Source organism: Salvelinus namaycush, chromosome 2, assembly GCF_016432855.1.
Source record: "Salvelinus namaycush isolate Seneca chromosome 2, SaNama_1.0, whole genome shotgun sequence".
Classification (NCBI taxonomy): Eukaryota; Metazoa; Chordata; class Actinopteri; order Salmoniformes; family Salmonidae; genus Salvelinus; species Salvelinus namaycush.
Genome location: NC_052308.1, coordinates 58445403 through 58473176, shown reverse-complemented (window position 1 = coordinate 58473176; position 27774 = coordinate 58445403). Strand labels below are relative to the sequence as shown.

The 27774-nt window shown below is 42.9% G+C and overlaps 1 protein-coding gene across 2 annotated transcripts; it reads right to left on the bottom strand.

Annotated features, from left to right (window-relative positions):
* Positions 1–514: 514 nt before the first annotated feature.
* LOC120065022 (serum response factor-like) lies at positions 515–27366 on the bottom strand. 2 transcript variants are annotated; one of them, XM_039015674.1, is made up of 8 exons: positions 26548–27366; positions 15805–16074; positions 10684–10939; positions 9946–10107; positions 7211–7315; positions 1961–2137; positions 922–998; positions 515–806 (listed from the first exon to the last, which is right to left on the bottom strand). In XM_039015674.1, the coding sequence occupies exons 1-8, from the start codon at positions 27001–27003 to the stop codon at positions 723–725; spliced, it is 1587 nt and encodes a 528-aa protein (XP_038871602.1). In that variant the 5' UTR covers positions 27004–27366; the 3' UTR covers positions 515–722. The 2 variants fall into 2 exon arrangements, with proteins under 2 accessions (XP_038871602.1, XP_038871610.1); XM_039015682.1 differs by lacking the exon at positions 9946–10107.
* Between the last annotated feature and the right edge of the window lie 408 nt (positions 27367–27774).

Genomic DNA, 27774 nt, shown 5'->3' with positions numbered 1-27774 from the left:
TTATTCTGACATTTCACATTCTTAAAATAAAGTGGTGATCCTAACTGACCTAAGACAGGAAATTTTTACTAGGATTAAATGTCAGGGATTGTGAAAAACTGAGTTTAAATGTATTTTGCTAAGGTGTATGTGAACTTCCGACTTCAACTGTACATATTTACTTACCTGTAGCATTATCAGCGAGTAGATACTGGCATCAATTGCACATTTCCCCCCAGAAATGAAATAAAAATATGATTACCCTAATGACAGCAACTGGTATTGTAAAGTTATCATTCATATGCCAAGATAAGAAAAATATAAGTAATCAACATTAGGATGCACAGGGGGCTTAAAAGAGAATACACTCGTAAGAAAAACAAAATATCAAAACCTCTTCAGTTCAAATACATACAACCGGTATGTGCACACACTACACGTCTCTGATTGAAATGTGAAGCTGTAGCTCCAGCAATACGTGGATATGTCAAGCCAAGAAACTCTTGGAGAGAAAGAAAAAGACAAATATACAAAGTAAAATGGCGGCACCACACCTCAATTCTCTGTAAAACCATTGTAAGTGTGTGCATATTCTTACAAGGTTTATTTAAAAAAACAAAATGATTGCGGTGAAAAGGCAGTAATAATTAGCGGGTGGCAGTCTGTTGGCAAGGCGTCAGTGATCCCCTGGCGTGTGTGCATTCAAATGTGTGTCTGGGTAAAGCAGTCTATATGTGGGCGGGTCAATCGTCCTTTGAGTGATGGGCATCCAGGTTGACCACTTGAAGCTCTGTGAGGTTGCTGCTTGACTGCTGACCAATCACCATCTACAAGTCAAAAAGGTGAGGGGATTAGGTGACAGTAATGTTGAGGTGACAGTAATGTTGAGGTGACAGTAATGACAGTAGAGTTGTGGTGACAGAGGGACATGGGTGTCATTACCGGGTGGAGCTGCACTGCTGACATAGGGATCTGAACTGTCCCAGGATGTCCTGTGAGGAACACCTGCGATACAGCACCTGGGGGGGGAAAGAGTCCAATAAATGAACCGTGCATATACGAGCCAGTAGGGTTGGCCGAGATTACGATAGTATCGTCTATTGAGGATGATTGACAGCCATCGTCGACAGCGACAACATCATGACATGACAGACGAGACTAAGCTATTTCAACTTGACTGCATGCCACCATGCAGTAAAGAGCAGAGTCAGGTAGCACACAGCAGGGTAGTGCATGGGTGACATTCTGAGAAAATTGCCTATATTCCTATTTGTTATAGCCCATTTCAATAAATGTTATATTTACAGAATGCAAGAGAACAATGTAGACAGAGCTAAGAGTTTCACCGAAGCAGCATAAAATGTCCGGTCAGAATGTCCTCTCTCAAATGTCAGATGATCTGGACCAAAATCCGAACTCTATTTCTATAGGATCGGACACGCTAAAAACTAAATGGGGAGAAAAAAAATTGTTACATATTGCAATATTTTTGGACGACAGTATAGATATTTGACTCCAACTAGCTAGCGCTAACCGGCTCTACCTGCACCTAAACGCTGGTATTTGTTATCCTATAGCTGACTGATCAAAACTTGTTGTTTTCTCATGCGCTCAAGTCTCTCTACAGCTGACATAGATAGACTATACCAAACACTAGGAACACCTTCCTACTTACATTTTTACTACTTTAATACACATAAGGGAATTTGTCCCAATACTTTTGGTGCCCCAAAACGGAGGGGGTCAATGTACAAAAAGTGCTGTAATTTCTAAACGGTTCACCCAGCATGGATGAAAATACCTGCAAATTATTATTGACAATCTGCATTTTAACCTCAGTCATTGTATCATTTCAAATCCAAATTCTGGAGTACAGAGCCAAAACAACTAAAAAGTTGTCACTGTACCAATACTTTTGGAGCTCACTGTATATCAGCGCCCCGTTAAGCCAGTTGTGGTGTCTGGACTCTGATTGGCTCACCGGGGTCATGGGACTGCGTATGGGCTGTCTGTGGGAAGGTGTTGAGCACGGTCAGACTGCCGTCGCCCAACGAGGTCGTAGGTGTGGCGTACATGACAGTGTGGGCGCCGGGGTACATCATGTGACCACCCATCGATGAGGGCACCGAGGACGTGACGATGGTGGTGGGGAGGCTCACTGGAGCAGGGAGACAGGACAACACGGGCAATGAGGTGTGCATATCAATATTCTGTAAGGTTCAGTTATACAATTATGAATGGTGACTTCAACATGTAGAACATGTCATAGTGAAAAAGAAAACTGTTCATAAAAAAGGCAACTAAGACTAAAAACAGAGCCTGCATATCACTTGTACTGCAAGTACATTACATTTCTTTGACACTTCTCAATGTAACAAATGACCACATACATACCGCAATCAAGCATTTAATACAATTAGTTACCTTTGGTTTTCAGATGGAATACTGTTGTTTGATCTCCCCACCTTAGTGACATTGACATTTCTCGGTTGTAGTACCTTTCACATTTCTATATCCACCCTTCCAGTGGGATCAACATTATCCACATTTATGTTAGCAAAACTATCCTAATCAGTACCTTTGAGTTTGGATAAACTGTTTCACAACCAAATCTCTATTATAGAAGGTGGTCCAGACACCTTTGTGATTTCATGTTTTTGAGAAACACACAAAAGGGAATATAACATTGCGGATAAAGTTTGAATGAGAATTTCATTTGTACAACCTCTAAAGCTGCCGCGGTCATCTCCCTCGTCAAAAGGGGGAGAGCTGGTCATGGGTGCACCTCAGCCACGCTCAAGGTCCTAAACGATATCATAAATCTCCATCGACAAAAGACAATACTATGCAGCCGTATTCATCGACCTGGACAAGGCTTTCAACTCTGTCAATCACCACATTCTTATAGGCAGACTCCACAGCCTTGGTTTCTCAAATGACTGCCTCGCCTGGTTCACCAACTACTTCTCAGATAGAGTTCAGTGTGTCAAATTGGAGGGCCTGTTGTCCAGACCTCTGGCAGTCTCTATGGGGATGCCACAGGGTTCAATTCTCTGGCCGACTCTTTTCTCTGTATACATCAATGACGTCGCTCTTGCTGCGGGTGATTCCTTGATCCACCTCTACGCAGACGACACCATTCTGTATACTTCTGGCCCATCTTTGGACACTGTGTTAACTAGCCTCCAGACGAGCTTCAATGCCATACAACACTCCTTCCGTGGCCTCCAACTGATCTTAAATGCAAGTAAAACTAAGTGGATGCTCTTCAAACGATTTCTGCCCGCACCCTCCCGCCCGACAAGCATCACTACTCTGGACAGTTCTGACTTAGAATATATGTGGACAACTACAAATAATAGGTGTCTGGTTTAGAGGTCGACCGATTATGATTTTTCAACGCCGATACCGATTATTGGAGGACAAAAAAGCCGATACGGATTAATCAGCCAATTTTTTTAATTTATTTGTAATAATGACAATTACAACAAAACTGAATGAACACTTATTTTAACTTAATATAATACATCAATAAAATCTATTTAGCCTCAAATAAATAATGAAACATGTTCAATTTGGTTTAAATAATGCAAAAACAAAGTGTTGGAGAAGAAAGTAAAAGTGCAATATGTGCCATGTAAGAAAGCTAACGTTTAAGTTACTTGCTCAGAACATGAGAACATATGAAAGCTGGTGGTTCCTTTTAACATGAGCCTTCAATATTCCCAGGTAAGAAGTTTTAGGTTGTAGTTATTATAGGAATTATAGGACTATTTCTCTATACCGTTTGTATTTCATATACCTTTGACTATTGGATGTTCTTATAGGCACTTTAGTATTGCCAGTGTAACAGTATAGCTTCCGTCCCTCTCCTCGCTCCTCCCTGGGCTCGAACCAGGAACACAACGACAACAGCCACCCTCGAAGCAGCATTACCCATGCAGAGCAAGGGAAACAACCACTCCAAGTCTCAGAGCGAGTGACGTTTGAAACGCTATTAGCGCGCACCCCGCTAACTAGCTAGCCATTTCACATCGGTTACACCAGCATAATCTCGGGAGTTGATAGGCTTGAAGTCATAAACAGCAGAGCTGCTGGCAAAACGCACGAAAGTGCTGTTTGAATGAATGCTTATGAGCCTGCTGGTGCCCACCATCGCTCAGTCAGACTGCTCTATCAAATCATAGACTTAGTTATAACATAACACACAGAAATACGAGCCTTAGGTCATTAATATGGTCGAATCCAAAGACATTTATTTTTTCAGTGAAATATGGAACCGTTCCGTGTTTTATCTCACGGGTGGCATCCATCAGTCTAAATATTCCTGTTACATTGCTCAATGTTATGTCATAATTACGTAAAATTCTGGCAAATTAGTTCGCAATGAGCCAGGCGGTCCAAACTGTTGCATATACCCTGACTCTACGTGCAATGAACGCAAGAGAAGTGACACAATTTCACCTGGTTAATATTGCCTGCTAACCTGGATTTCTTTTAGCTAAATAGGCAGGTTTAAAAATATATACTTCTGTGTATTGATTTTAAGAAAGGCATTGATGTTTATGGTTAGGTACATGTTGGAGCAACGACAGTCCTTTTTCGCGAATGCCCACTGCATCGATTATATGCAACGCAGGACACGCTAGATAAACTAGTAATATCATCAACCATGTGTAGTTATAACTAGTGATTATGATTGATTAAGTTTAATGCTAGCTAGCAACTTACCTTGGCTTCTTACTACATTCACGTAACAGGCGGGCTCCTCGTGAGGCAGGTGGTTAGAGCGTTGGACTAGTTAACCGTAAGGTTGCAAGATTGAATCCCTGAGCTGACAAGGTAAAAATCTGTCGTTCTGCCCCTGAACAAGGCAGTTAACCCACCGTCCCTAGGCCATCATTGAAAATAAGAATGTGTTCTTAACTGACTTGCCTAGTTAAATAAAGATTCAATAAAGGTGAAAAAAATATATATATATATTTTTTAAAATCTGCAAAATCAGCTTCCAAAATTAACGATTTCCGATTGTTATGAAAACTTGAAAAATCGGCCCTAATTAAAATCGGCCATTCCGATTAATCGGTCGACCTCTAGTCTGGTTAGACTGTAAACTCTCCTTCCACACTCATATTAAGCATCTCCAATCCAAAATAAAATCTAGAATCGGCTTCCTATTTCGCAACAAAGCCTCCTTCACTCATGTTGCCAAACATACTCTCGTAAAACTGACCATCCTACCGATCCTTGACTTCGGCGATGTCATTTACAAAACAGCCTCCAATACCCTACTCAATAAATTGGATGCAGTCTATCACAGTGCCATCTGTTTTGTCACCAAAGCACCATATATTACCCACCACTGCGACCTGTATGCTCTCGTTGGCTGGCCCTCGCTTTATATTCGTCGCCAAACCCACTGGCTCCAGGTCATCTATAAGTCCTTATTAGGTAAAGCCCCACATTATCTCAGCTCACTGGTCACCATAGCAGCACCCACCCGTAGCACGCACTCCAGCAGGTATATTTCACTGGTCACCCCCAAAGCCAATTCCTCCTTTGGCCGCCTTTCTTTCCAGTTCCCTGCTGCCACTGACTGGAACAAATTGCAAATAAATCACTGAAGCTGGAGACATATCTCCCTCACTAACTTTAAGCATCAGCTATCAGAGCAGCTTACAGATCATTGCACCTGTACATAGCCCATCTGTAAATACCCCATCCAACTACCTCATCCCCATATTGTTATCTATTTCATTTAAATAAAAAAAATTATCTTCTCCTTTGCACCCCAGTATCTCTACTTTCACATTCATTTTCTGCACATCTATCACTCCAGTGTTAATTTGCAAAATGGTAATTATTTACATATCATACCATTTCGCCACTACGGCCTATTTATTGCCTTACCTCACTAATCTTTCTCAAAAACATGTGAAACACAAAAAGGTGTTTGGACCCTTCTATAACATGCCATTTACATCAAAATAGGGATTTGGTTGTAAAAAAGGAAACTTCTCCTTTAAATAATTTTAACGATGTGTATGAACCCCGGATGACTGACAGGGAGCGCTGTATTGAAGCCACAACGCAGCCATTTTGGTTGCTTTAGAAACGCATTAATTAAATGTCGACATTCATTTGACAAGTATATTCTATTACAGACACCTTAATGCATACTTTTAAAATTATATTACGTGAACTGAACATTAACATTTAAAAACCTATTCCTCAACGTAATTTTTTTAAAGAGTACTAATGTTACTGTCCACAAAGAAATACTGAAATATGCATAATTTTGACCTTGAAACATTAATGAAATACTGTAGAATTCCATTCATTCCTATGGAGGACTGCTCCTTCTGAGGAGTACCAATGTGGCGGCCGGTGGCTTCAAAGCCTCCCGTTGGTCAATACATAGCATCAGCAATCCAGGGTTTATATATACACACACGTCATTGGTTAATCTTGATTAAAGGTAAGATTTGATTACCAAATCCCAATCCAAATATGAATCATTTTAGTTTTTCTGTTTTGAAATACCAAAATCGAACATTTAATCCAATCCGATTGCCGAAATCAGAAAAGTTTTGAAAAATTGGGCCCAATAGCGAAGTTTACTCCATCAAAATCTGTCAAAGATAAGCAGACCGCCTGCCTTATCGCCATTGGGACTCCCCCCATTGTTAGGGCGGAGACAAGACCATCTCATCATTATATACAGTATCTCTGCCTATGAGAAGGCAAGGAGAAGCAATTACCATAATGTTCATACCTGTCCAGTCCTTTCAGAACTACAGGAATGCCTAGTGAGGAAGAGCTAGAGCCTAGAGGTCGATTTCGGATTCACTTGCCACTGAGAAGTAGCACTCATGTCAGTCTCTCTATTTTCCCCTCTAGATGGGGCTACGGCTCTGCTGCACCCGTCATTCCAGACCCTCCTCCTTTGGATTGGGTCCATCAAGGAGCCCATTTCATTATTACATCAACTTGTAAACAGACCACTGCTTTGTCGCATTTGAGAGTGGGGTAAATAGCCTACTAGTCATCATATAGCTAGTCATCATATAGCAATTTAACATGAAACTTTTCCCCCCTCTCCTCATAATACTAATAATATTATCGCAGTGCTGTTTCCCACCCTCAAATCACATTGGCATAATAGTAAAAGGGGCTCATAAGCACAGACAGGCTGCTGTGAGAGTGTTGTTGTATGATGGTTGTTGATTACCTGTGGAGCTGCTTGTGATGTGGGAGAGGTCACACTGGCTCACAGAGCTCTGCTGACTGCTGGGGTGAACCTGAATGGCCTGCAGCTGCTGGCCCATCCCTCCACCTGAGAAAGACACACACACACCTAGAGTGAGAATATTAATTTTCCATTCAACTATTCTTCTATTTTTGCACACTCATTATAGAGGCCAACTTTGCATGTTACCTCTGCTAGGTACATCACTACAGTTGGGTGGTAAATATGAACGGGTTAGTTATGAGTGTGTACCAGTGAAGTGGTGTGGACCAGTTGAGTGGCTGAGCAAGGGTTAACTGACCTACTGAAAAGTAACACAGAATCCCCATCTATACAGCTGTCATATATGCCATTTAACACAAAAATGTGATTTTACAAATGAAGTACTTGGGATATTACTACTGACAATTTTAAAGAATGTGCACAGCTGTTAGCCTACTTTCACTACAGTTCATGAAGATGAACACCATGTGAGATATAAAACTGACACAAGCAATGTTCCATCTAAGCTGCGCGCGTCCGCTGAGAGAAGCACGAGACTCAACTTTCTAGAGTTTTCCCTGTTCGTTAACACTATCATTGTTTCCCTTTACTGTGTTAATTGTGATCGAATCAACACAATATTAGTCACTTTTAACGCAACATACCGAAACAAAAACTATGCAAGACTTTGTATGCAAAACAAACTAAGAGATTTTGTTGTAGGCAGAATGCACCAGAGTAGGAATCTATCGCATTGACACACGACTCAGCCCATACTCTACACAGACCGGTGCAGCATAACCAATCAGAGCTGCAGTAGGCCTATATTCAAATAGACCATTGCCATACAGTAGATCAATCTGTGCAATTTACTTTGAACTGGACTGTGTTTACAGCATGAGCGACTGAGTAGATGACCTTGTTTTGAGATCAAAGCAAGAGCTGCATGTAGCACCTTTTTGTTCATATCCTTTGCTAGTTAGTGAGTTATTAGCCCAGTTATAGATAATTTATAGTCAGCAATATGGTAGTGATTGCTTCCTACAAGAGCACAAAACGTTTCTAACATTTCTAAACATATTCTTAAAAGGGGTAGAGTTATATTTTGAGACAGGCTTGAATAAGTTAAGTAGCCAATAGGCAGCATACTTTGTCTGATTCTCTGTAATAATGGTATGGGAATTATAATGCATTTAATTTTGTAAAGTGCATTATTGCATCAAACACCACAACAAGATTTTCAGTCACCTCCTTGTCTGAAGGACAAGTGGATAAACAGGTTAATGTCAAACCCTGCAGTCTCATGGAATGTAGGCCTACATTGAACACCACCCATTGGCTGCTACTGTAGGCTGAATGATAGCTGTTCTATCTCTGTGCTAAAAGTTTATGGGATGCATTTTCTCCATTGTTTTTGATGGTAGGCCACTCTGGTAGGCCTACTTTATGCGCAAATAGCCACAGTAGCCTACTTGGCCACTGTTAAAACTGTAACTTAAAGTAGCTACAGCCTCAGTGTTCACAGTAACCGTACGCTGTAAGTTTTCACAACGCTCAAGTGCAGAAAAAAAACACAAGTGTGGAACACAAGTGTGGAACTCCCGCTTTTTTCCGTTCGCTAAGACAACTGGTAAAACCCTGGGGGGGGGGGGGGGGGGGGGGGGGGGGGTATTTTTAACCCTGCTCCAAAAATAACTTGGGGCGTCGGCTTGCATATGTGGACAAAGCCATCTTTTCTATTTCTTGTGATAAGTGGTGCGACACACAATCAGTAACAGCCTTAATGCGCCCCCCCCCCCCCACACGCACCCTCGTTCAGTAACAAACACTGACCAGTGAACAGACCAAAATATCCTCTCTCCTATATTCCTGTCCCTATCTACACACTGACTGCTACTCCTCCCGCTCCTCGTCCCTAAAATATAGCTACCGTTTACCCTTCCATGACTCTTTATTATCCACCCTTTGTCCCGTCAACAAATGAGGCCTCTCCTGTGACTGCTTGCAAGCAGAGCACCATATTTAAACCTCATAAGAGTTCATTCAAACCTGCTTTCTCACTGCATTGTAAATGTTAGTTTTTTTTGCCTTTATCAATATGTAAAGAGATACAGACTAAAGCCCAGGAAGGGACACTGATGCAGGCTCAAACAAACATACAGAGAGAGACAGAGAGAGACAGAGATGCATAGAGAGACAGTGAGGCAAAGACAAACCTAGAAAAGGACGCTAACAGACAGGCATGGAGATATTGGGAGATACAGTTCTGAACAGCAACAAGAGATAGCTACAGAGAAATTACTGGGATCCTAGATGCAAACAAACCGGGCTCAATTTGAAGACACTCGACACAATCTTAGAGTGAGAGATGCATGCAGACAGAGAGCGAGACCCTAAATCCCAAATCAACCCCTTGTTGTAGATCGGATGTGTGTAGCAATAGTGGTAGCTCCATCATGTCCTCTGATAGGTGAGGCAGAATGGTCAAAAAAATAGCAAAATTGGTTAAGCTGTACACTTAAGGCGGCTGCGGTCGTACAGAGAATAAATTAATAATTGAAGATTATTTATGTTGTGCAGACCATTTCTTTCATTAAAAAGGCAGAATTGGTGCCATATTTCTTGCCAAAAGTGTAGGAGCTAGGGGTTGATTTGTAATTCAGGGAGAGTTGATGCTTGGAAGTATCGTGGCATGGAAACAAAACACGACACGGCGGGGTGAAGAAGCCCCTGACCTGTGAGCGAGACAGTTGCAGGTAGGCGGAGCAGGGTGGTCTGCTGGCCCTGCTGTGTGTGCCCTGCGGTAGAGGTGGTGATGCTGGTCTGGGCCAAAGGGCCCTGGAGGGCCTGCAGCTGACTGAAAGGAATGGTGTGCGTGCCAGGGGGAAGCGTTGCGCCTAGAGGACACGCAAAGAAGATTAGCAGTGCACAGGTCTCTCGCAGTGGAACTGTCGCATAGACCAAGAAAACTCACACACAACACAGTGAGAAAGACGAAGAGAGGGGGAAAACGGACACAGCCACACAAACAAAACAGCCACGGATAACACACCATGACTGACAAAACATACTCAAACACAGTCAGACATAACACAGGCTCACAGACAGAACAAAGCCTCAGACAAAATACAGACATCTTCACAGAAAAATAAAGCGTTATAGAGAAAAAAAAAAAAAAAAACACAGCCAGACAAAAAACACAGCCAGACAAAAAACACAGCCATACACACAAAACAGACAAACCACATGCACAAACACACAGCCAAAAAGCCCCAGAGGATTTTTTTTTATTGGGGTGCAATATTCTCAAAAACAATAATTTAAAAAAAGACAATTCTGAAGCAAGGGAACAATTCAGGTGGGTGAATAGAAGTAAATAAAGTTGGGTGCAACATGGAGGGGGTAAATGATAAGGCAAAGAAAGTGAGAGAGAGAAAAAAAAAATCTTAAACAGGAGACCCCCCTTCACTCACCGGACATGAGGGTGAACCCTCCGGGTAGCATGACGCTCGTTGACGTGGCCGAGGTCTTCAGCACCGTGCCGTTGGCACTGCTGGTGGCACTGTGAGTATTGATGCCTGCCGAGACCTGCCAGCAGGTGGCAGGGATGCTGTTCTGCAAGTGCATGGCCACGGAGGAGGAGGAAGTGGAGGATGAGGAGGTCGACGTGGGTTGGGTGTTGACACCGGCAGACAGATTGGCCATGGTGAACGTCGGCTTCATCATGTCCTGAGAAATGGAGAAAGCAGGAGAGATATATTTACGATACTGATCTGTAAACAGTGCATTTGGAGAGAGTATTTACTTACGTAGGTTATGATATGTAGATAATTTGATAGGCAAATTTGTACAGATAAGGGGATGTACCAACCAAATGTATTTGAGTTCTCTCATGCCGAAAAAGATTGCAGATAAATTATGCGCTCTGTCCATCTCAGTCAGCACAGTTGGAGTGTTTTTAGATTTGACAAGTGACTGACACACGTCAAGGATTCCATTGAAGGGCTAAGCTTCAACTTCTGGACACAAGTAGTTTGTGAGCAAGCTGGCATGCTAACTATCTTTATGAAAATCAAGCAAAGCAGATTTGAGTCTGGGGATGGGAGGGGAGAGACAGCAATGATGAGATGAGATTCAATTTCGAACAAACAATGCTGGGAAATAATTGAGGCGTAAGACCCCTCGCTTGAATTGGCAAACTATCAAAGAAAATAGTTAAATATGCTCATGTAGCTCACCAAGATCAAAGCCAAATAGCTCGCTTGCTTTGGTAGCAATTGTCAAGTAAAAAATATATACTGTCCGTAAAATGTATATAGTATGTATAAGCTGAAAGTAGAAGCCTAAGTAGTGTTGTCCATTAGTTTACTCCAATTAGGGGAGGGATGGTAGGGTTAGTAAATAATAAAATGAAAATATATTAAAAATATATTTAAGATAATATACCGTGCATTCGAAAAGTATTCGGACCCCTTCCTTTTTCCACATTGTTATGTTACAGCCTTATTCTAACATGGATTAAATTAAACGTTTTCCTCATCAATCTACACACAATACCCCATAACGACAAAGCAAAAACAGGTTTTTAGAAATGTTTGCTAATTATTATTATTATTTTTTACCGAAATAAGCGCAACCCAGATGGGATGGCGTATCGCTGCAGAATGTTGTGGTAGCCATACTGGTTAAGTGTGCCTAGAATTCTAAATAAATCACAGACAGTGTCACCAGCAAAGCACGTCCACACCTCCTCCATGTTTCACGGTGTGAACCCCACATGCGGAGATCATCCGTTCACCTACACTGCATCTCATCTCACAAAGACAAATCTCAAATTTTGGATTCAGCAGATTTCTTGGCCCAAGAAAGTCTCTTCTTATTGGTGCCATTTAGTAGTGATTTCTTCACTGCAATTTGACTACGATGGCCTGATTCACACAGTCTGCTCTGAACAGTTGATGTCTAAATGTTTCTGAACTCTGAGGGGCGGCGCACAATTGGCCTAGCGTCATCCGGGTAAGGGAGGGTTTGGCCGGTAGGGATATCCTTGTCTCATCGCACTAGCGACTCCTGTGGCGGGCCGGGGGCAGTGCACGCTGACCAGGTCGCTAGGTGTACGGTGTTTCCTCCGACACATTGGTGCGGCTGGCTTCCGGGTTGGATGCGCGCTGTGTTAAGAAGCAGCGTGGCTTGGTTGTGTTGTGTTTCGGAGGACGCATGGCTCTCGACCTTCGCCTCTCCCGAGTCCGTACGGGAGTTGCAGCGATGAGACAAGACAGTAACTACTAACAATTGGATACCACGAAATTGGGGAGAAAAAAAGGAAAGAAAAAAAGGGTACGATCCTTATGAGGTTTTTAAGTCAAAGACGCAAAAAAAAACTTAAGTACAGCAAGCATAGAAATAGCACATATAAAACAGATATACTGCTTCATAGACTTGCTTTCAATGAGAATGACAGATTTATAACACACATTTCTATGTGAATTTGGCCAGGTCGCCCAAATGTGATATATTGCAGCTTTAAGTGAATCAGGTGTTAAATGAGACGAAAAGGAGACTGGAGTGCCACTTTAATAGTCGCCATGTACTTATTCACTGTCAACTGCATTGTTAACGTGTGTCCTGTTTGTAGCGCAGCGGAGAGAAAATGCAGATGTGTACCGCAGTTCTACTAAGATGTGACTGTTTGACTTAGTAATAAACAAAAACCGCAACAAAAGATCATGCAAAGGGGAAACTTGTACAGCAATACTTGGGCAGTAGGCTGGCTGGCTACTACTCAACTGCAGGACATGTCAAGTGTGCCGACAGCAATGCTGCATTCAGCCGCACCTTTGTTCCAGCAGCGCTAAAAATGAACGTTTGAAGCGCTTATGGAAATGTCAAAATAACATTTGTTAGTGGTGATACTCATTTCTATTGAATATACAGTCAGAAACCTAATTAAATGATTCACACACACACACACACACACACACACAAAAAATACAAAAGGAGAAGAAAAAAAATCTTTAGAAAACACTATCGAATTGAAGGTACAGCATGTAAAATGAACCTGTATCAAACTCTCAACGATGGGACATTTTAACCATGGCCGTTTTGGGGGCACACAGGGAGGTACTACCTCAGGGGTGTCAAACTCATTCCACGGAGGGCCGAGTGTCTAAGTTTTTTGTTTTTCCCCTTTCAATTAAAACCTAGACAACCAGGTGAGGGGAGTTCCTTAATAAATTAGTGACCTTAATACATCAATCAAGTACAAGGGAGGAGCGAAAACCCGCTGACACTCGGGCCTCCGTGGAATGAGTTTGACACGTGTACTACCCGAATGTGTCCAATTAGAACAAAAATTGTTGCTTTCCTTGTTTGCAAAACGTTTTGCTACGGTGTGCCCTACTGAACACAATCCTGTTGGGGAATGGAGTGTTTGAGTTAGTATGTACTAACATATTTGCAAAAAGAAACCGACTCAACTGACCGCATTAATTATCGTGCATTCTAGTCTAGGGCACTTGGTTTCCTTTTCTTTCTCGAGGACATCTACATTAGCCTGTATTTGTTTTTAATTTTTAAATCCCAGGCCCCCGTCCCCTCAGGAGGCCTTTTGGTAGGCCGCCATTGTAAATAAGAATGTGTTCTTAACCGACTTAACCGAGAAGAAAAAAAAGCCTATTTGAACAAGTTATCCCTCTGAGCATAAGTCCATTTCCTCCTCCATAAACATTTGCTGAACGAGTCTCTTCCAAAAGAGATGAGGAGACAAAACTAGCAAACAAACAACCCGGGGGCCTCGCGGCTCACCTTCTGTCAGGGAATACCACCACGCAACGAGCTCACTTTACTGAGAGTAAAGCAAACAATGAAAAACTAGGTTACGAGTGTTATGCCCTACTAAGTTTGCGTTGGATGGCCTGTTTCTAGTTATGACACTGACTGTGGGCGTCTGTCTGGCTGTGGTCTGATTGATTGAGTCCAGAACCCTAGCCAAGCCCACTTTTGCTCCTGAATAGCGTCCCAGGCCATCTGTATTTCAGTGTTCCTGACAATAGCTTCCTTGCACCAGCGTGCGGATCTACCTCGTCGTCTGTACTGTCTTTCTATCAGTGCTTTGCACAACACCACGACTGAGAGGTGACTAGTCAGACAGACAACCCTTTTAACCTCGTATAAAAAGCAATTTCCTCTCCACAGAGTGAACAGTGAGGATACCTCCCGCCACATCAGCTGTGAGCCGAAGTAGTACCGTGGTTCATCAACAACCAACTGTATTTCAAAGCAAGTCTGGCTCTTGGTTGAGTAAAGAAGCTTAATGAGCTGAAAAATCCCCCGAATCCTAGTCACAAACACTGATAATCTAACACAGAATTAGTTTCCATTTCAAACTAACTGTGCATCATGATGACATGATTTGTTGCCACTCGTCATAAGCTTTTCTGCTCTAAAATGGGGGTCAATGGGCCGGCCATGAATAAAAAAAATATTGATGTGAACTTGTGTAGCTCACGCTATAATTCCAAAGTGAAAGTGTAGGCCTGTGCCTGGTAAATGAAGCCAACTACATGACCATCCGAGGAAGCTACCATTTCTTCCCCTCTGCATTAAACCAGGTGAGAGATGAAACTTTGACCTCAAGTGGACAATAAAGCTCAAGACTAGCCCAACGAGGGCCTTTTTATTTACTCAAGCAAAAGATTTAGCTTCGGGTAGGTGTACGTCGCTGAACCTCCTCAACATAGAGCTCACCACGTTTCCTTGAAAATCACGGTCTCCAACCAACACTGAAAACAGCTGCAGCTTATATGGAATGCAAGCAGCCCTCTGCCAAGAGAGGAACTGGAGGAAACCATCCCATATATGGACAAAGAGGCCAAATCTTATTTTTATCAATCTGCTGTGAAGCATTTCAGATGTGTTTATTTTTCATATGCTCATGAATAACAGTGAAGTCTAAAGGAGACTTAACAGTTAACCCATCGGTCAGCTTTGGTTAAAGGACCCTGTAGTGATGTCAACCGTTTAAGCAATATTATATCCCGTGAGGTTGTACTGTGACTTTGATCCAACAATTTTTGTTGTTGCGTAAATACATTTATTTGGTGGCTACAAAAGGTTTCTCTGGCTGGAAAGTTTGTTCTCCCACACACTTTTTACCAGAAGAAGAAAGTGAAACTACCACTGGCGAGTGCCTTTAATTCTAACACAGTCTGAGATTAAGACAGCCAACCCCCTTTTCAAGGGATGCTGAATGCTACTACAAGTTAAGACATTCTACACTGGTTCTCTTTCCGGCACTGCATAGTAACCTAGCAAACCTCTTCGGTTCTGAAGCCTGTACCCATTTCCCAACAGGAGAAAGAATGAACAGAGCAACAATACACCTCTTCCACATTATCATTATTATTATGCACAGTAGGCCAAAGAGTGACATCAACATGTTTGTTGATCTATTAGTTTGAAAATCACCTCCATGCAACTGCTATGCTAAAATCACCACATAAAGACAGCATTAGGCAACTCGATGCGTGGTAACCCAGGTGCTCTGAAGCAGCTATCCGTTGCGTTAATCCCAGGAGACTGTCGAACCACCTCACCTTGATGGGCTCCGCGCAGCCGTCACCCTCCGACACCTGGTAGGTGAGGTCCGTCTCCTCGAAGCCTGTGGCGCTCATGCGCTGGTCGGTGGACGGGTCGTTGCGGGGCGGCGAGTCGGGCGAGTTGAGGCACGTCTGGATGAGCGCCTTGCCCGTCTCACTGGTAATCATGGGCTGGAGCTTGCGCGTGGCAAACGTGTAGACGTGGCCCGTCTCGCTGGCCACCAGGAGGAGGACCTGGGTGCCCGTTAGAGTGGAGAGCTCGTAGGCCTGGGGGAGTGGGAAGAGGGATGAGAGAGCGTCAGGCATTAAATCAAACTTAATGTAGCCCTTTCCACCCACTGTCCCTGTCATCCCGTATACGGGTTGAAAAATGGCAGAGTTTGTCATTGATAAGTGCCTACATCGGAACGCAGTGGCTGTAGAGTAACATGCTATACATGGTACAGAGCTCAGGTTCACCACTTCACAGCGCTGTATGGGTTGACTGACAGCTGTTCTAAACTTGACCATGTGCGCAACAACAAGATGCCCCCCATCCTTCCGGCTAAACTGGGCTACTTTTGCACATTTGTTGTCTGAGTGAGGGAAATGCTGTAAATCGAGAGGTGTCGATGTGTTCTGAAAGATGAGACGTTGAGGGTTATAATAAATACCGCTTTGATGTGGGCTTCACATTTCCATATTTGAAGACATGTAATTTACAGTATCAAGCTTTATGAGCACTATGTTTGATCCACAGTTACAAGGATGATATGCGTTATACCCTGGGTTGTCCTGAACACAATGAGCTTATATGTTTGTTGTGTTGTGAAAACGCACTTGAATGCACTGATTCTATATGCACCAAAATTACAATCTGTTTCTCTGAAGTGCCTTTTGAAAGCCTAACACTGAGATTGTATTTTATAACGTGGCTAGCCATGTTGGCAATAGAATAAGCTTTCAAATTATGCCCACCTGACCCAGATTGCGATATATAAATGTAAACAGAAATTGTTTGACGGTGGGGACACAGAGCAGTGTTCAAAAATAAAAAACTACAAGTGTGCTTGACTCAGTTCCTCAATGGCAAAGCTAGGAGAGCTCAAAAAAAGCACCTTAATAGTTGAAAGTTCTTTCCTTGAGTCAAAAGTGCATTGAAATTACTTAGGAACCGTACACAGTTTGGAGAGGTGTGTGACCTCTTGGAGACACCAGTTCGACCTCTCACTCAAAAGCATTGTAATCGTTTTCTTATCTTGCACCTACTCCAAAATGTAAATTAATATTATTATGTTACTGAATGTGCAGTATCCAAGTATTATTATATGTCATTATTGACAAATGCTGTGAAAAGTACAATAAATTTTAAATGCACAAAATCAACAGTTTTGTGATTGGGTTTGGATTCAGTCTTGTGTCCTCACCTTTGATCTGAAATAACCAAAATGTAATAATTTCCCCATAATCTCGTGTTCTGGTTCTGCATATGCTTTTTATAGTTCTTCTGTGAGAAACATTTCAATTGGGCCCTATCCACATAGGCCAAATTCCGGGAGTGTAAGGGGCTAAAATGCCTTTGAAACCGCAATACACTCTACAGTAACACAATAAAAAAGAGAGAATGTGATTGTAAGTGCACAAATTAATCATCCATTGATCAATTTTAATGCCAATATACATGTTAGAAATAGTAGCCAAATTCTCATAAATAAATAAAAGGAACTGCGTAATCAAGAAAAATCCCATCGGACAGACGTTTGTCTGAGTAGACTTCTTTCGTTAACGGCGAACAGCACTTGCACACTGATGTTTCTATGGATATACGGAGGTCATCAGTTGGGCGTCAATAGATACAGGCCCTTGCATGCATATTTATCAATATATTGTAACATTTGTGATAGGCTATACTGCACCTATTGCATTACCCTACAGTTGCAGTGAATAAGTGGTGTAAGACAAAATGGATGAATTACTAAATTGCATTTAGGATATAGGCCTAGAGTTATTGTTCACAGCGTCTCAATGCAAAGTAATTTGAGACCTAATGAAAAGCTGTATATAGAGAGCTCTCATCTATACTATTCGTTGCCGTCTGTTTACCACCACAGAACGAAGCTGGCACTAAGACCGCTCTCAACCAACTCTATAAGGCCATAAGCAAAGAAGAAAATGCTCACCCAGAAGCGGCGCTCCTAGTGGCCGGGGACTTTAATGCAGACAAACTTAAATCAGTTTTAGCACATTTTTACCAGCATGTCACATGTGCAACCAGAGAAGAAAAAAAAAATCCTAGACCACCTTTACTCCACACACAGAGATCCATACAAAGCTCTCCCCCGCCCTCCATTTGGCAAATCTGACCATAATTCTATCCTCCTGATTCCTGCTTACAAGCAAAAACTAAAGCAGGAAGTACCAGTGACTCGCTCAATATGGAAGTGGTCAGATGAAGCAGATGCTACGCTACAGGACTGTTTTGCTAGCACAGACTGGAATATGTTCCAGGATTCATCCAATGGCATTGAGGAGTATACCACCTCAGTCATCGGCTTCATCAATGAGTGCATCGACGACGTCGTCCCCACAGTGACTGTACGTACACATCCCAACCAGAAGCCATGGATTACAGGCAACATTAGCATCGAGCTAAAGGCTAGAGCTGCCGCTTTCAAGGAGCGGGACACTAATCCGGACGCTTATAAATCCCGCTATGCCCTCAGACGAACCATCAAACAAGCAAAGCATCAATACAGGATTAAGATTGAATCCTACTACACAGGCTCTGACGCTCGTCGGATGTGGCAGGGCTTGAAAACAATTACGGACTACAAAGGGAAACCCAGACGCGAGCTGCTCAGTGACACGAGTCTACCAGACGAGCTAAATGCCTTTTATGCTCACTTCGAGGCAAGCAACACTGAAGCATGCACGAGAGCACCAGCTGTTCTGGATGACTGTGTGACGAGGCTCTCGGTAACAAAACCTTTAAACAGGTCAACATTCAAAGCAGCTGGGCCAGTCAGATTACCAGGACATGTACTAAAAGCATGCATGGACCAACTGTCAAGTGTCTTCACTGACATTTTCAACCTCTCCCTGACCGAGTCTAAATACATGTTTCAAGTAGACCACCATAGTCCCTGTGCCCTAGGAAGCGAAGGTAGCCTGCCTAAATGATTACCACCCAGTGGCACTCACGTCGGTAGCCATGAAGTGCTTTGAAAGGCTGGTCATGGCTCACATCCACAGCATCCTCCAGGATACCCTAGACCAACTCCAATTCTCATACCGCCCCAACAGATCCACAGATGAAACAATCTCAATCACACTCCACACTGCCCTTTCCCACCTGGACAAAAGGAACACCTATGTGAGAATGCTGTTCATTGACTACAGCTCAGCGTTCAACACCATAGTGCCCACGAAGCTCATCACTAAGCTAAGGACCATGGGACTAAACCCCTCCCTCTGCAACTGGATCCTGGACTTACTGACGGGCCACCCCCAGGTTGTAAGAGTAGGCAACAACACATCTGCCACGCTGATCCTTAACACTGGGGCCCCTCGGGTGTGTACTTAGTCCCCTCCTGTTCACCCATGACTGCATGGCCAAACACGACTCCAACACCATCAAGTTTGCTGACAACACAACAGTGGTAGGCCTGATCACCGACAATGATGAGACAGCCTACAGGGAGGTCAGAGAACTGGCAGTGTGGTGCCAGGACAACAACCTCTCCCTCAATGTGAGCAAGACAAAGGAGCTGATCGTGGACTACAGGAAAAGGCGGGCCGAACAGGCCCCCGTTAACAACGATGGGGCTGTAGTGGAGCGGGTCGAGAGTTTCAAGTTCCTTGTTGTCCACATCACCAACGAACTATCATGGTCCAAACATACCAAAACAGTCGTGAAGAGGGTACGACAAAACATTCCCCCCCCCCAGGAGACTGAAAAGATGTGGCATGGGTCCCCAGATCCTCAAAAGGTTCTACAGCTGCACCATCGAGAGCATCCTGACTGGTTGCGTCACCGCCTGGTATGGCAACTGCTCGGCATCTGACCGTAAGACACTACAGAGGATAGTGCGTACGGCCCAGTACATCACTGGGGCCAAGCTTCCTGCCATCCAGGACCTATATAATAGGCGGTGCGGTGTCAGCGGAAAGCCCATAAAATTGTCAGAGACTGCATAGACCGTTTTCTCTGCTACCGCACGGCAAGCGGTACCGGAGCGCCAGGTCTAGGACCAAAAGGCTCCTCAACAGTTTCTACCCATAAGCCATAAGACTGCTAAACAATTAATAAAATCACCACCGGACAATTTACATTGACACCCCCACCTCCCTTTTGTACGCTGCTGCTTCTCGCTGTTTATTATCTATGCATAGTCACTTCACCCCCACCTACATGTACAAATTACCTCAACTAACCTGTACCCCCGCACACTGACTCGGTACCGGTGGCCCCTGTATATGGCCTCGTTATTGTTATTGTGTTACTTTTTATTTTAGACCACTTGGTAAATATTTTCTTAACTCTTCTTGAACTGCACTGTTGGTTAAGGGCTTGTAAGTAAGCATTTCACGGTGAAATCTACACTTGTTGTATTCGGCCATGTGACAAATAAAGTTTGATTTGATATAAATGCAAAACCTTTCATACAAACTCATGAGCAACACAAACTGTTCCCTTTACCTGTAGACAATCACTCATATCTGGCTTCATTGAGCTCTACACAGCCCAAATCATTTCCCTAATGTATGACAAGTTATTCCTTTTTCAAACCAGCTTAATCCCTAAATCAAAATGACAGCACATTGATATTCAATGCAAAGATTCTACAAATGTGCTCTGACAACTCTGTTTTGGCGCAAACACACAGAATTCCTTAGCACTGATGCAACGTGGTGTGGCAGCAAGCACATCTTCTAACTAACAAGTATTTATTGATAATGGAGAGAACAATGAACGTGGTCTCTGGGCTGTGGTCCTACAAAGGCCAAGAGTGGAGAGAGTCAGGCTAGAGGAGAGTAAGCGGTAAATGTTTCTGAACAAGCGCATTAGTTGCTTAGAGCAGTGCAAGGCCACGTTCAAATTAGAGGTTGATCGATTAATCGGAATGGCCGATTAATTAGGGCCGATTTCAAGTTTTCATAAATCGGAAAGCGGTATTTTTGGACACCTTTATTTAACTAGGCAAGTCAGTTAAGAACACATTCTTATTTTCAATGACGGCCTAGGAACGATGGGTTAACTGCCTTGTTCAGGGGCAGAACGACAGATTTTTACCTTGTCAGCTCGGGGATTCAATCTACCACCTGCCTCTCATTGCACTCCACGAGGAGCCTGCCTGTTATGCGAATGCAGTAAGAAGCCAAGGTAAGTTGCTAGCTAGCATTAAACTTATCTTATAAAAAACAATCAATCAATCATAATCACTAGTTAACTACACATGGTTGATGATATTACTAGTTTATCTAGCGTGTCCTGCGTTGCATATAATCGATGCGGTGCGCATTCGCGAAAAAGGTACCTAACCATAAACATCAATGCCTTTCTTAAAATCAATACACAGAAGTATATATTTTTAAACCTGCATATTTGGCTAAAAGAAATCCAGGTTAGCAGGCAATATTAACCAGGTGAAATTGTGTCACTTCTCCTCCTACTTCTCCTCTTTTACGTAATTATGACATAACATTGAAGGTTGTGCAATGTAGCAGGAATATTTAGACTTATGGATGCCACCCGTTAGATAAAATACGGGACGGTTCCGTATTTCACTGAAAGAATAAACGTTTTGTTTTCGAGATGATAGTTTACGGATTTGACCATATTAATGACCTACGGCTCGTATTTCTGTGTGTTATTATGTTATAATTAAGTCTTTGATAGAGCAGTCTGACTGATCGATGGTAGGCACCAGCAGGCTCGTAAGCATTCATTCAAACAGCACTTTTGCGTTTTGCCAGCAGCTCTGCTGTTTATGACTTCAAGCCTATCAACTCCCGAGATTAGGCTGGTGTAACCGATGTGAAATGGCTAGCTAGTTAGCGGGGTGCGCGCTAATAGCGTTTCAAACGTCACTCGCTCTGAGACTTGGAGTAGTTGTTCCCCTTGCTCTGCTTCGAGGGTGGCTGTTGTCGATGTGTTCCTTGTTCGAGCCCAGGTAGTAGCGAGGAGAGGGACGGAAGCTATACTGTTACACTGGCAATACTATAGTGCCTATAAGAACATCCAATAGTCAAAGGTATATGAAATACAAATGGTATAGAGAAATAGTCCAATAATAACTACAATCTAAAACTGCTTACCTGGGAATATTGAAGACTCATGTTAAAAGGAACCACCAGCTTTCATATGTTCTCATGTTCTGAGCAAGGAACTTAAACGTTAGCTTTCTTACATGGCACATATTGCATTTTTACTTTCTTCTCCAACACTTTGTTTTTGCATTATTTAAACCAAATTGAACATATTTCATTATTTATTTGAGGCTAAATTGATTTTATTGATGTATTATATTAAGTTAAAATAAGTGTTCATTCAGTATTGTTGTAATTGTCATTATTACAAGTAAATAAATAAAAACCGGCCGATTAATCGGTATCAGCATTTTTTGGTCCTCCAATAATCGGTGGCGGTATCCGCGTTGAAGAATCATAATCGGTCGACCTCTAGTCCAGATGGCAAACGTCGTGGAACATTGCAAATAGAAATGTCATGAATAGAACTAACGGGATTCCTTACTTAGCATGTCAGAAGGTCATGTTTGTTCTACACAGGCTATTAGTACCACAACCCAGTGCCCTACTTAATGCAGCCTAGACCAAGCTTCCTTCCACCATGCATAGCCATTTCTTAAAAGCTTTTAACAGGATCTCGGTGAGCACAAGCTGTTGTTTCTAAGGGGAACCCCACAGCCATGCATAACATTGTGCCTGTGTACGCAGCAGGAAGCATGGCTCAGGGCTCCCAGGCACTATAGTAGTAGGAGGGGAGGGGATCTTTTTGGCAGCAGCCATTGGCCAGTTAGCTGTGTATGCTATTCAATGAATTCAAGCACTTTATGGTGCTCATAAAACTGGAACGACATCAGATAACCAGCAGTGTTAATTAGAAAAGAAGGCTACAAAGACAGGAAGTGGCAAACGATAGGAAGGAGAATATAGAGTTGAAGAGATTGAGCGAGTCAGGCCTAGCTCTCCTGTGCCCTCCACTTTGCAGCAACACTTTCTGTAGGTTGTCATTTGTGCGGACACCCACCCACACACCAACCCTGGGTCGGCAGGTAACCTAGTGGTTAAGAGCGTTGGGCCAATAACTAAAAAGTCGCTGGTTCGAATCCCCGAACCAGCTTGGTGGAAAGATCTGCCGTTCACCCTTGAGCAACACAACAACTTCTCTCTGGGCGCTGACGACGTCAATTACGGCAGCTGCCTGCACCTCTCTGATTCAGAGGGGTTTGGGATAAATGTGGAAGACACATTTTGGTTGAATGCATTCAGTTGTCCAACTGACTAGGTATACCCTTTCCCACACAGTATATGCACAAGTGGCATTGCAGAGGGGAAGAAACCTTGTGGTTGCCTAGGCACCCACACAGTATCACTCTGTAAGGAGGGGGGGGGGGGGGGGGGGCGTTGGCAGTGCACCATGGAGGAGCAGTGATAGCTCAAAGATGTGTGGCACATCAAAGTAGCGCCTTACTCTATCTAACACATCCCAAAGACAACTGCTCCCCGGGCGCAGTGGATATAGATTTAGGCAGCCCCCTGCAACTCCCTTAATCAGAGGAGATGGGTTAAAAGTGGAACACACATTTCAGTTTGAATGCATTCAGTTGTGCAACTGACTGACTTAGGTAGCCCCTTTCCTTGCCTGTTTTGTAACAGAGGTTGCCAAACTTTTTTTCTGCCCCTCCCTGCTGCATACAGCACACCTGGGTACAAAAATCAGTGAAGTACCCCTGCCCTGAGCGGGATTGTTTAACTCCTGAAGGCCTTTGCAGACTGTACGTCAGAATCGGACTAGCTGTTGTCATATCATCCCGTTACCGGGATTGCAGCCATAAGAAGTTTTAACTGACTTTCCTAGTTAAATAAAGATTTAAAAAATAATCATTGCTTTGTATGGCAACAGCACCGCCCTCAATCGCATGGCACTACAGAGGGTAGTGCAGACAGCCCAGCACATCACTGGGACAAAGCTCCCTGCCATCCAGGACCTCTATATCAGGTGGTGTGAAAGGAAGGCCCAGGAAAATCGCTAGACTCCAGCCACCAAAGCCAAAGACTTGTCTCCGCATCAAGTCTGACACCAACAGGCTCCTGAACAGCTTCTATCCCCATGGCATAAGACTGCTAAATAGCACTGACACTCCAGCACACACATTTATACTGACTCTACACTAGAGGTCGACCGACTATGATTTTTCAACGCCGATACTGATTATTGGAGGACCAAAAAAAAACAATACCGATTAAATCGGCCGATATTTATATATACACATTTGTAATAATGACAATAACAACAATACTGAATGAACACTTATTTTAACTTAATATAATACATAAATGAAATAGATGTTGTCTCAAATAAATAATGAAACATGTTCAATTTGGTTTAAATAATGCAAAAACACAGTGTTGGAGAAGAAAGTAAAAGTGCAATATGTGCCATGTAAAAAAGCTAACGTTTAAGTTCCTTGCTCAGAACATGAGAACATATGAAAGCTGGTGGTTCCTTTTAACATGAGTCTTCAATATTCCCAGGTAAGAAGTTTTAGGTTATAATACCTACCTCTATCACTCCAGTATCCCTGCATATTGTAAATATGTTATTGGAACTGACCCTGTATACAGCTTCTTACTTTTGCATGTTTTTGTTCTACCTTGTTATTTTGTAGAGCTTGCAAGAAAGGCATTTCAGTGTACTTGTGCATGTGACATTAAAACTTGACACGTGACCACAGGCCTGAGGAACACATGCATGCTGCTCCTGTAGTCCCATTTGACAGACTTATCAAGGGTGAGGTTATCGGCCTACACATGATGACCCAACCTAAACGCAAATAGTGTCATACCTAACCAAACAGGCCAGATCAAACAATATTGAGCTGCCTTGAAAAGAAAGTGGCTTTGGCAGCAAGTATTTGCATGCTCAGGTTTTTACTGGGCTATAACTTGGGGAGGTGATTGCTGGAATGCATTAAAATGTTCTTCTCATCAGTCTCTATTGATCCTCTGTAGAAGCTGAATTGCTCTACAAAGCTAATCAAGTCCTGGAACTATATAGCAGCTCATGAAAAGTAGCTACTCTGGACAGCCTAATCAAGAACCATTTATGAAAACATTGTGTTATCAATAACATCTATAATAGCGCCATTGAACTCAAATGAGTTCACTGTAAGTTACCACATAAAATAAATATACTTGGCAGATAGACCTCAATCTCTATTGATGGTGTTAAAATCAGGTTTCCTGGAAATTACAAAAGGTGTCCCGCAGGGGGTCGATTCTGGGTCCTGTACTTTAATGTTTACATTAACAATAGACTTGTCTGTAAAAATAATTACCTGTACTTGTATGCCGATGATACTGTTGCGTATGCTATTGCCCTCACGGTTGACCAGGCTCTATCTGAACCACAGACTGCCTTTATTGTATTACAGAAAAACTTTGTCAAATTAGTAGTGAATGCAGCTATAAGTAAGTATATGTGGTTTTCTAGAGCGCATAAAAAAAATGTCTGATGATTTAAGCATATGTACTTTGGATGGTGTCCATATTGATCGTGTCCGTGCTTACAAATATCTGGACATCTGGATAGATAAAAGCTGTATTTTAAAAAGCATATTGATGAGTTAGGTGAGAAAAATGGGCTTCTATAGAAATAGGTCCTGCCTTTCGCTAAATAGTAGAAGGCAGATTAGGACCGACGACGTCGACTGAACAGACTATGGCGACATCACCTATATGAATGCAGCTGCCACTTCATTAAAGCCGTTAGATGTAGTTTATCATCGTGCTTTATTACGGGCGACAATTTTAGTACTCATCACCGCATTCTCTACCAGAAAGTTGGTTGGCCCTCTGATGTCACGTAGGTTGATACATTGCTATGTTCTCATTTATAAAGCCCTTTTACATAAAGTCCCACTGTACCTAACATCATTACTAAACTTGAGTCATACAAGTTACCACACCCAGTCTCGGGGATGGCTGTCTCTACTGAGTTAACTAAAAGCTGATTTTCCTTTCTTGTACCTTATTTGTTGAACAATCTTCAAAAGGTGATGTTCTGGTGCTTCTAGCGCAATTCAGAAACCTGATTGAGGACCTTATTACTGATGAATGCGTTTGTTTTTTATGACCGTGTTTTTCTTTCTGCTTGCATGTTGATGTGCATTTTCCTGTAATTTATGCAATTCAGAGACCTTGGTCTCAGTATGACTCAGTGATAAAATAAAGATTAAATCAATTAACGTTAGTTAGCTTTCAGGTCATCAACATTTAGGTTTTACCATAGCCCCCGCCTATTTCTACAATTTCTCTTAAAATTGATTTTAAACCTAAGCCCACTGCTAACATTATGCCTACCCTTAAATTAAGACCAAAAAGCACATTTAGGTTTTTATGAATTTTTACCACAGCGCCAACACTTGTGAAATGGAACGTCTGCGCAGGTGTGGGAGCATGAGCACAGGTTGGCAGCATGTCTGCAATGACAACAGAGATAGACTACTGACAACTAACCTTCTTCATAATGCCAGTCTTCCTCTTGCTAAAAGTTGTGTACCGCCGAAGTTTGTTGTCTATAAATTCCATTTTGATCTTGACTCGTCCGCGGGTTTTCTTGCCTGGCTTTGCCCCAGTTGCACCTCCCGTGACACCACCATAACCTCCCGGGGGTTGCCCCACAGACGTCGCCGATGCAGCGACTTCCATCTCAGCTCTCTCCCGTTTCACCCCTCTTCGGTCACCGGCTGAACCCATGGTATCATCATCATCCCCGGAGTCGGACTCTGGTTCAGAGCCGCTGTACACTACCTCGGCTGAATATTCTCTGATTCGGTCGTCAAACCTTCCACCTTCCGCACCACTCATGTTCGTTCCTGGGTTATTAACTTGCAGAGCGGTCAACCCAGTCCCATTTCCAGGTCGTGCGCCCCCTGCTCTTGTACCTATTCCTGCCCCGTTTCCCCCCAACATTCCGAACCTGTCCCCCAGGCCTTCAAACCTCTCGCGCCGCCGCGGTCGATGGACCCACTGGGTCTATGCGTAAATGAGCGATGTTGTGATCGAACAGAAATTATTCAAAAACTGTCCATTCCTCAATTTGTTGGTGCAAATTGCCTTGAAATCCAACTAACCGAGAGATACCTAGCTAGTTAAATGGCATTTAGCTAGCGACTTTATCAACAAGTAAAGCCTAGCTAGCTAGCTATATAGTGCTGTTGCGTGTTCTCTGTGAGCTTTAGGAAACACGATCAAATGAATTAGCACAGATTAGTGTAAACGAAAGAAATTGTCCATGGCATATAATTTACCATAACTGTGCAAAGTTGTAGTTAGAAGTTGTTTCCGCCTACAACTAATCAATCAAACCCAACCCCCTACTCTTCTCCACATAAGGACATTTCGATTTACACCCATTGGTATTACTCCGCGATCCCATATAGTTCACAACGAAAACGCTTGACCATTCCCATTCTCTCTTCAAAAATAGATAATTTATGTTATTAACATCTGGAAATAGTCTCCCTTTAAAAATACATTTGAGATGTACAAGAGTCACACATTTAGCGCGCATGAATTCTATCTGGGGAAACGTTCTTTCGAGATCTACTTTCCGCCATATACAGCCATACATTTCCTTTTATGGTGTTGTCGCTCCTTATTTGGTGAGTCATAGCTCCGAACCCTAGCAGAGAGGAAGAGAAGAAGCGAGAGCATTTACTCCGCCCAAAATCTGTCTGCGTG